Raw genomic sequence first — 11,189 nt, 5'->3', positions numbered from 1 at the left:
GATTTTTGAGCAAATTGCCCTTAAATTAGGGACTAAGGTATACATTATTTTATAAAAAAAAATATAAAATCATAAACTATTACGAGTTAAAAATACTTCCCATCGATTCATGGGAAGTTGGGAAGAATTAGGATAGGTCTGAAATCCATAATCTGAGTTCGGATGACAACGTTAAAGGTTTAGAGTGGGTTTGATCAAATCTGATATCCATTTTATCCTGTAAGTCGCAGGTCTAATTCAGGTTGAATATGTTAGAATCACTAAAATTGTATACTTTTTAAAATTACATTACGATAAAAATAAATTTTTATCTCTATTTAAGTTCCCATGAAAGTTAAATCAAAACTGAACTGCTTGGATAAAATTTTTATTACTGTTTCTAATGGTTCCAATTACAATTTGAACCGATTTTACTCTTTTATATTAAAGAAATATAAACAATACAAAAACTTCTATGAGACGGCATTACGGGTCAAATTTGTGAGATAATATTTTATTCGACCTGACCAATAAAAGAATATTATTTTTATATCAAAAATATTATTTTTCATTGTATATGGGTGGATCGACCCGTCTCACAGATATAGATTTATAAGATTGTCTCCAAAGACATACTCAAAAAACAATTATGTAACACTAGCAACCGTCCCACGTGATTTTCACGTTCTCAAAAATTTAATTATTTTTTAAAAAATGTAAAAAAAAATATCACGATGAAAAAATATGGGAGATTTGATATAAAGTAGAGAGAAGTTGTAAAAATTATGTAGATAATTTAATAAAAATTATAAATGATGAAATTTGAAAAAAAAAAAAGGAGATAGAGATAAAAGGAGATAAGGTTGTCATAAAAGAGAGGTGTGTTAAATTTAGGGGTAAAATGGAAAGAATTTTTGGTGTGATTTGACACACAAAAATGGTTAGTATAAGGGGTGAAACTATTATATAATAATAACTAGTAAAAAAATGAACATGTTTTGCGTGTGTAAAATAAAAGTTTTTTTTATATGTAATTTTTTTTTTTTGAAAACAAAACATGGGGTGAGTAGGAGGTTTAGTGGGATAGTGGATAATAAGGGGTAATTATAGCATAATGTATTTTGGTGTTCTCAAATGTAGTTACTATAGTATGCTCATCTTTTATATAATAGAATATGTAATAGTATAGATGTGACACTGAAAATATTTGTTCGAAAATTTTATTATAAAAAAATTGTATTAATATATAGTTTTTATTCTAAAAATAAAAAATAAGGAGTTCAATTTATTTTACACAAATCAGATTGTTGGGTTATGAAACACAAACAATCTTGATTTTGATAATAACAAAACTTATTATTGTGTTTCTAACATATTTATTCTAGTGTGAAGTTGTTAAACTCAAGATGAAAGCCAAAACTGAAATTTAGCCAAATTGAATTTTTGGTGAGTTCTAGTGTTTCGATGATATCTCACAGCTCAGTGATGAAAATGACTAGCCGCTAAGACGCCTGTATAGAAAACTCAATTTGGAACATATCATATTTCACGTCAGTTGAGCAAAACGGATGTTATCTAGATCAAACTAGCGTTTCAAGACCAAACTGTATTGGATCAGTCGAGCAAGAAAACAGAAGCAGATGACCTCGAGCAGTTCTGGCATTTTGGTCATATCTTGCAGCTCGGTTATTCAAATGGAACAATTTAGCATGAGTTAGAAATCTAAGACAACGATCTACAAATCATATTCACAAGTCAAAGTCTGAATCGGATCATAAGAAGCTGCTGAACTACATTGAAATTTCTTGTTTAGAACTGAAATTCTGCAAAGCAAAATTTCTGGCATAGTCTGGTTTTTCGAGCATATATCTCTCATATAAACTCGAAATGGGGTGATTCTTGATTACTTGGAAATCTAAGAGAAAGGGCTACAACCTTTATTTTTATCACTTTGCCCAGAATTCAACGAATCAAGAGATATAACACTCGACTGAACCACATTCACTCAACTATTTTTGTTCTCGATTGGTTTGGAGCAGGTCTGGTATTTCAAGCTTAACTTTCTCATATGAAATCTAAATTGAGTGATTCTTGATGTTGTGGAATGGTGAGATAAATGGCTACAACTTTCATGTTCATCACTTTGCTCATATATCAACGAATTATGCCAAGATTAGTCCACTTACCCAAACTAAAGTTTGCTCAACTGCTACCAAACGAAGTTTGCTCAACTGCTTCCAAAACTGTTACAGTACTTCAATTTCAGTTTCACACCAAAGTTCAGTTGAGCTCCAAGATCAGTTTCGCTCCAACAATAAAGAAATCTTCCAACGGCTCTATTTCTATGTCTAACTGCTATATCATTTTTGGAGCCTATAAATACAACATCTTGAAGATCAAATACAATCTTTTGAAGGGATTCAAAGCATGGGCGTCTAAAAATGATTTATGAGCTAGTTGAGAGTTTGCACATGGTGTGATGAACAAAACAGATTTATTGAGATTTCCAGTAAAGTTCTTCACACCCAACTCACTCATATATACAAGAGATATGTATTTCATAGATTAGTTGAGTGAGACTCTTAACACAAAGACGTTAAATATTGTGTTTTTAGTATTGGCATAAGAGACGTTAAATATTATGTGAATTATGAGATTGCGGCGTACAATCGAGTGTCTAGGAGTTCTAAGATAGGCAGTGGGTAATTCTTAGTCTTAGAGTGAGTATGTACAAATGAGTTGTATAAATCAAAGTCTTCTATTGATATCCTTCCGATGAGGAAGAGAGGATGACATAGGAGATTGAGCTCTGAACATGCATAAACAAATTCGTGTCTATTTCTTTATTGCATTTACTTCTTATTTCTACTATTTTTATGATGCATTGTTGAAATATTTTATGTATTCTTTTTATACCAAAATATTGCATTCAAAGTGTTTGATTAAATGCTTCAACCAAACTATTTTCATCATTTAAACTTGTATCTTCTTCAAATGTCTTACAAAATGTTTAATCAGTTTCTGCGAATGATTATTTTGAGTTTCTTCCGCTTGGTTTAAAAACCAAACTCGATTTAATTCATTGGTGCTCAATATTTCAAGAACCGAGTTATTGTAGCTCAAAATTTTTAAAGTGTGTATCCACCCCCCACCCTCTACACACCGTAACCGATCCTATCACAGATAGTTTAATACATAGTTGAACGTGTTTATGTATATTAAATAATCTTAAAAAGTTAAGATTGATTTACGGTTTCGTTTTTCAAATCAGTTCTTATTTTTTAGACAGAGTTCGAGTTATCCTAAAAAAAGAAACTCGAACTCTGTATGAAAAATCAGAACTGATTTGATATTGTTGTCGGGTGTAAACTAGGATACTCGTCATTTAAAAAAAACGATAAAATTGAATTATCGATGATTACTAAATGTTTTTTTATTGAAAAGGCAACTGAAAACTAGATTTTGAATTATTATATGATTTAAAATATTCGAATTTCATCATTGATATCCGTTGGTAGTTGGTTATCTTGATGTTTGAAAAGTCTATTTTAGAATACTTTGGAAGACTATATCTTTTGATGTTATCTCCTCTGTTTTGGTGTTTAAATTAACTTATCGAGATAAGCCTTAACACTTTTGTTTTGGTGTTTAAATTAACTTATCGAGATAAGCCTTAACACTTAAGTATTTTTAACTGCAGTGATGATATCATGTGGAGAATCTCTCTCTTGAAACTGATTTGATAAGATATCACCAGGATAGTAGAATATATGATATTGATGGTAAGACGTCATCGTTAGGGCGGGTTTTAGGTGTGAAAAATAAACACGTTGTGTTTTATAAAGTGTCCCGACATCTTGTGAGATAAGTAGAGATTAGTATCACGAAAATACATTCTAAGTGTGGCATACTAACTTGATTGTGGTACAGGCTTACAAGAAAAGGTCGTGATTCATTCCTCGAGAGAGGAAGGTGATATTCTCGAGAGAGAACAATCTGTGGCTTTGAAGAGATTTCAAGTAAAACGGATCGAAGATGAGTAGTGCTCGCTAAAGGAGTTTACAAATAGTGCTATTCGATAATACGATGTGTGATTTGAATAAGTCCTTTATTTGATTTTAACACTTTGAAACTTTAGTAAATTCATTTGAAATATGGACGTTGTCCCGTAGGTATAGGTCTTTGGATCGAATTATGTTAAATAATATGTTTTTTTTTTATTTGTCTGTTGCGTACATAAACTATCTATAACATCAATATAAAAGACACTACAGTCTGCAACCATAACAAGAATATCAATATTGATTATAACTTTTGATTAAAAATAATAATAAAAAAAGGCAATTGGTTGGTTCTATTATTAGTGTAATGAGCGAAGATTATTGAGAGAGAGAAATAATCACTAATGCTGGAAAAACGATGGAAATGTGAAATTTGAGTTGCTGTATAATTTAAAATTTCGAGTTTTCTTCTTTCACAAATTATAAATTTCGATAAAGAAAAAAATCATTCGATAATGCAAAAACTTAGATATTTTATTTTTAAATCTTTTAAAAAGTTACGTACCACAAAAAAAAACATAAATAATTAAAAGATTTATTGATTTTAGCTAAAAAAAAATTAAAGTCTTATTCCTTTGCTGATATTTTCCTAGTCAATATTACGTAGAGAATTGCTGCAAAAGCTAAATTATTATTTTATTTTTAAAAAAAAATAAGAAGCTAAAATAACGTTTTTTTGGCCCAAGTTCCCATCGTGGGGAATAAGAATACATTTTAGATGTATTCTACAAGTTGGGAGTATTTTCTCAACTAACCTAACTTTTAATAAGGGATCTAAATTTTGGATAAAGTCGATGGTGATGGAGATATCACTTTATATATAAGAAAAGTTTCAAATTTTGAAATAATTTATGTGTCAATTTTGATCTTTTTATTAAAAATAATGATTAATTTTGAAGACGTGACGTAATATGAACTCGATCTATCATTTGTTGGGATTTTTTTTATGTGTAGGAAATATAATTTTGATTTCTATAAGTTTAAGCTCTTGCACAAACACTCGTGACGAATTTCAAAAGTAGCATTGATCAATATCATTATTATTTTGAATGTATTCCACGTATCATGCAAACTAGGCTGCATTTGGCTGAAAATATATCGAAGGTGCGGATATAAATGAATTGATTTGATATAACTTCTACGATTAGAAATTTTGTGTTTTTTTTTAATTCAGAAACAAACTAAAATTGAAGTGGAATTATTCAAAATACATGAATTTCAAAACTGGGAAATTAATATAATTATATTAAATTGAATTGAATATTGATTAAAGATATTAAAATTTTTTTTTTTGAAGCCATTAAAGATATTAATTTTTATGGGTACAGTTCTTGCTTTTGAGTTTTATAATAATAAGTCGAACCGTTTGCTTAGCTGGCTTTGTATTTTGATTTTATGTTTGAATAGACAGTACACATGCAATGTTCGAAAGTAAGTATAAAATATGGTGCCAATGGGCCTACTTATGATTATGTTATGGTACAATTGGGCCATCTTTATGGGCCCATTCCCAGAATGACTTTATTAATGGTCAAATCCAATATATATTCTTTATATTTTTGTTTTTCAGTTTAGATTTTTTACATTTAATTTGAAAACTAAATCTACAGGTTTTATTTTAAAAAAATATTAGAAATTTTAAAAAATGAACAAATATAGCAAAAAATAAAAAATTTTAAAATAATATAATAAATGGGGATTTCATTGACTACTCCTCGTTAGTTCTTTTCGTGGATTCGAGTGGCCTAGACTCCTTAACTTGTCGTGTCATTGATCGAGCAAATACTACCACTGAAAATCAACCTAAATATATATATATCAATTAAACTCGAATATATCGCAAGTGTACAAGTCAATTAATAATATAGTGTACAAAGTACGAGTATCATCCTCACAGAGATTGATTTACGACAAAATTACTCAAGTATTATTTTTTAGTTAATAAAGATGAGATGAGAATAAATTAGTAAACTAACATAAAAGAATGAAATAAAAATAAATAACAAAATAAATTTCAGAAAATAAATAAATTAATTATTGTTAGGATCTCGGTTCACCTACCCCTTTTCTTCTCTAATGATTGAAATTCGGTTCTCAAATCATGCTTTTGACGGAAATACATAATCTATCAATATACTCTATCGAGCTATATTAATCTAATTAACAAAATGCAATAACCAAGTGTCCTTGCGTTATTTAGCAATTGCAATTGCATTAAAGAATGATGGAATTCTCTGGCTTTCGACCTATTGGACTATGACTATCAGCATGTATCCAACCTCATATGTCTATGCAAGTTGTAGATTCATGGATTATATTACTCTATCATGTTATAAAATCTCCTTTCAGTATCAATTATAACACATAAAATCAATTCGAAGTTGATCAATTTCCAAAATTGCAATAAACACAATAATATAATCAAGAAAGCTTTAAAAACCAAATTCAATCTTCAAGAAGAAGTCAAAACAAAGTTTTGGGGGTAGGATCCCCTAAATCTCAACAAATATAAAAGAAAAAAGGAGAAAATATAAAACTAGTGTTTGCGGTTCTTGTTTCTGATTGAGTTATTCAGCCGTCTCCCTCTACTCACGTTCCTTTCTCTCCTTGGTTGATGACGGTTGCTCTCCCTTCGTCTGATGCGTCTCAAAAGTCCTTTTATATGCCCTTGAAAGTCCGTCAAACAAAGCCCGACAAGTTGAGACTTTAAAATTTTGAAAATCTGATTTTTTTCAGTCCGTTTCACGCCTAGGCGGCCAAAAAATCCCGCCTAGGCGCCCAAGGTTCTGCCCCAAAAATATGTTTCTCGCATTTGATTTTCTGCAGCGCGCGATAATTTGTAAAAAATTATATATCACAATCTAACCGTTGGATTAAGGTGAAATTTGGACAGCAATTTCAAAACATCTTGTGCTTCAATCTGGACGGTGAAGATTGGATTTAGAACTCTCAATAATTAAAAATGAATTTTTGACCATTGCTATTTCGTAATTCATTCTTGTGACTCTACTCTTGCTCAAACTCTTCCTTTTCTCCATCTTTTGTCTACAACCAATCAAAAATCATGAGGAGTGATCTGAATGCAATAAATACTCAATAAATAAACATGAATGACATTAATAATATAAAAACATGCAAAACAATTGCAAAACAAATACAAAATAATGCAATAAAACACATAAAAACAACACCTATCAGTCATAAATAAGGAGTAGTTTCTGGAAGATGTATAAGCGAAAGAGACATGAATGATTCGATCACGCACTAAAACAAGAGGTATTCTAAGACCGTATAGGTGTGAAACAATATATTGATGAGAACTTAAAAAATCTGATGGTACTACTCATATCAACAAGGTACATCTTTTCGGAAATCCATAATATAAAACTCCAAATTTAAGCATGTCTGACTTAGAGAAATATGAGATAGGTGACCCTTAAGAAGTTTCGTGTGATTACAAACGTAAATACACGGAAAAAAACCCTTGTTAGTGCAGCAGGGACAATCATTAAATATGAAGCATTACATTAAGGGCACGATTGGTAGAAGAGAATGAGGTAGGAATGGAATGAGTATTATCATCTCATTTTCTATAATCATGCTTGGTTTGACTTTGGAATGAGAATGTCAAGATCGATTTGGGGAGATTCTTTGAGCTATAATAGCTCGGTTTTTGAAATATTGAACACCGATAAATTAAATTTAGTTTGGTTTTCAAATCAAGCGTAAGACACTCAAAATAATCCTCCATGGAAATCGATTAAATATTTTGTAAATTATTTTAAAGATATGCAAGATTTTGGTATTTGAAAAACACATAAAATGATTTAACAATGCATCTTAAAAACAATAGCAAAAGTAAGTAAATGCGATAAATAAAAGAGGCACAAATTTGTTTATGGATGTTTGGAGATAAAACTCCTATGTCACCCATTCTTCCACGAAAGAAGACTTTGGTTTATACAACGTCTTGTATACAACTCATTCCAATCATAGGACTTATCCCATCACCTAAGTTGGAACTCCTAGCACTCTCGATTGTAAGCCTCAACCTCACAACCCGCATAGTTTTTAACGTCTCTTATGCCAAGACTACAAAAATTATCTTTAATGTCTTTGTGTGAAGACTCTTACTCAACTAATTTTTACAAATAATCTCTCATATGTGTGTGAGTGAGTTGGGGTGTGAAGAACTTGAATGTGAAAACTCAAGAAATCTGTTTTTGTTCTTCACACCAAGGGAAAGCTCTCAAAAAGCTAACTAATTTGTTTTACATGCCCCTTATGATGTATATCTTCTCATTTTAGCTGATCTTATTTATATAGGCCGCCCATGCTTTTAATCCTCATGGAAAGTAGTTGTTTGTTCTTCTCAATGTTGTATTTATGAGCAATTGTTTGATCATCTCAATGTTATTGTTTATGGGCTTTTGTTTGATCTACCCAATGCTGTATTTATGAGCAGTTTTTTTTATCTTCCCAATGTTGTATTATAACTGGTTCTATGAACTGATCTCGTTCAACTGCTCTTGCTTCAACTGATCTCGCTCAACAAGTCTCGGTTCTTTGATAGTGCTACCTCCTAAATTTAAAGTTTGGAAAGAGAGTGGAAAAAAAAAAAGAATTTCTTCTATTGGAGAATTTAGAAATAGAAAGAAGAAATAAATTGTTTAAGACAAATATTTAATTTTTAATTTTCTGTGTAATTAGACAATATAATTCCACTGAATTTCTACCTTTGGATTATGCTAGTTTTTTTTTTTTTGGTTGATTTTTTTCCCTATATTTTTGGATGTTGATGATTACTTACTAATGATGATGTTTTACAAAGGAATTCAGTAAACATAAATATTAGATCTTTCGTTTAAACTTTTGGCTTTCTTGAATTCAAAATATTATGTCTCGAATCATAAATGTATATTTTCGAGAGAAGATTGATTATAATATTTTATAACATAAAAAATATTTAATTGTTTCTTAAAAAAAATCCTTAGCTAAAGTAGTGTCATTATTGGAGTTAAAAAGCATTCATTTATTTTATTTATTTTTTGTTTTAAATGTTTGTTTGTGGGAGAAATTATTTAAAAGGGTAAATTAGTAAAATTAAAATAATTAAAATGGGGAGATTATATTTCTAAATTATTGTCAAACGAAAGTTATTTAGTTAAATAAATCTTATTTTTTATTTTTTCTAAGTGAGAGTGAAATGAAAGTTATTTTTCAAAATCTTTCTTAGTAAGTCTAACTCAATGACTCACTTTGACAACTCTAATTAGGAGCTCTAACTTTACTACCAGTATAGATATATGAACACCGATTTTAATATTACATTAATATGACGCATTTTGGAGTTTTTATATTTTAATTTAATTTATTTTACACTTTTTTCTTTTTTTTTTTGAGAGGATTTTACACTTTTTTCACAAGAATAGTTATGCAACATTTGAGATCAATTTTCAGTTAAAATATATTGAATTTAGTGTTTTATTCCATTTCCATTCTCAACCGGCTTGCTCTCGCTAAGAAAAAGGTGAAAATCTTGATGTTCTTGATATTTGATTCTATTACTTTTGGGTATTGGTTTGTCTATTCAATAAGCTTATTTACATAGATTGCTTCACTTTTATGCATTTTCCCATCGTCTTTTCCTACTGATACGGACCAAAAACAAAAAAAAACAAAAAAAACCCTGAAGTATCCCAAAGCAATTATCGGTATAAATCGACATGCTATGTCGTAACATGTACCCGATTTGTTCGTTTTTTTTTGTATTCGGGTTACAACTCTTTGATTTTTTGACTAATTAGTGCTTTAGTTTCTGAAATGTTGCACCTCAGCTGTTTGATTATATGCCTGTTCCCAGATTTAAGCACTTTTGTTGGTAATATATAGTGAGTTGCTAAGTTTATTTTATCAATCATTATGAATGCTATTTGGGTTTTGAAATTGGTGGTGAATCAAGTAGGAAATTAATATCTAAGGGATGGGTTTGGGCGGAAGTTTGGGGAGTTTGAAGAATGTGCTGGCTGATGCAGCTTTGAAAGGAGTCACAGAGGCTAGGGCCAGGATTTTCGGTCACATTCTCAATCCAACGGGGCAAAGGTCTCCCCATAAGATTCTGCGCAAGAAGCTGATCGGCGAGAAAGTCGCTTCCTGGTACCCTTACGATATCAAGAAGGATGATCCCCTCATCATAGGACGTCAAGAACAAGAGTAAGGACATAGTTGCTTCGAATGATACCCTTTTGTGTTGAGTTATTTTTCTTGTTGTTTCCAAATTCTCGTGCATTGTGACCACAATAACGACGAAGAAAGCGACTGGCTCTATAGAAAAACCTTGCACATGTGTGAGAGATTCACTTTCTGGAATGAGAATAAATGATGTGATCTTTGCTATGAAATGACCCAAATTTTATGGACTCGTGCAGGCGCTTAAACAAACTTGAAATGTTGAAGCGTCGGGGGAAGGGACCGCCAAAGAAAGGCCATGGAAAGCGTGCTAAGAAGAGCAACAAATAGCTATGAGGTTTTGTTTTGGAGTTTTACATTTCATTGCAACTTTGGTTATTTTTTATGGTATGTTCGATGGAAGAACTTGATTATGGGAAATGAATCAGAGAAATTGACTTCGAATCAGATCAATTTCTTAATATTTTCTGGCTTTCTGCATCACTGGAATGCATGCACATTTCATGCTTGTGTAGCTGTGAGCAATGGAATAATAAGAATTTCCCCATCACTCTAAAATTTTTTCATTTCAATTAATTTTGGGATTTCCTTTAGCTCGATCGATGTGTAATTCGTGTTTAGTTATCAAGACCTGGTGGAAAGGGTTGGAATTCGGGCTCAAGTTTGGAAACTCGTACGATCTTAAAGTTTATAGAACTTTAATTAAAACACAATAATTTACATGTAAAGTCAATGAGCTCGTACATGGATTCCATTATTTTTGTACATTTTCTATCGGGATGAAAAGGTTTTGCTTTGGAGAAAGACGAGAAAAACAGACAGTTGATTGATCATATTAAGCGAGAAAAAAATGATTTTTTTTTATAAAAAAAGCGCAATATTTTTTATATAAAGTTTTAAGTTGATTTTTTAAAATATATTTTAAAATTAAAATTATATTTTAAATTAAAAATATTTAAC

At 30.5% G+C, this 11,189-nt stretch overlaps 1 protein-coding gene across 3 annotated transcripts; it reads left to right on the top strand.

The window, feature by feature from the left end:
* The first annotated feature begins 9,429 nt into the window (after nt 1-9,429).
* On the top strand, nt 9,430-10,779 carry LOC140876141 (small ribosomal subunit protein mS33-like). 3 transcript variants are annotated; one of them, XM_073280016.1, is made up of 3 exons: nt 9,430-9,570; nt 10,006-10,253; nt 10,469-10,779. In XM_073280016.1, exons 2-3 carry the CDS (start codon nt 10,024-10,026, stop codon nt 10,557-10,559), a joined length of 321 nt encoding a protein of 106 aa, XP_073136117.1. In that variant the 5' UTR covers nt 9,430-9,570; nt 10,006-10,023; the 3' UTR covers nt 10,560-10,779. The 3 variants fall into 3 exon arrangements, with proteins under 3 accessions (XP_073136117.1, XP_073136119.1, XP_073136118.1); XM_073280018.1 differs by having other exon boundaries at nt 9,527-9,570; nt 10,003-10,253; XM_073280017.1 differs by lacking the exon at nt 9,430-9,570 and having other exon boundaries at nt 9,679-10,253.
* Nucleotides 10,780-11,189: the final 410 nt, after the last annotated feature.

Source organism: Henckelia pumila, chromosome 1, assembly GCF_033568475.1.
Source record: "Henckelia pumila isolate YLH828 chromosome 1, ASM3356847v2, whole genome shotgun sequence".
In the NCBI taxonomy this organism is placed as follows: domain Eukaryota; kingdom Viridiplantae; phylum Streptophyta; class Magnoliopsida; order Lamiales; family Gesneriaceae; genus Henckelia; species Henckelia pumila.
Note: the sequence above shows the minus strand (reverse complement) of the source record. Positions and strands in the feature narration are given on the sequence as shown.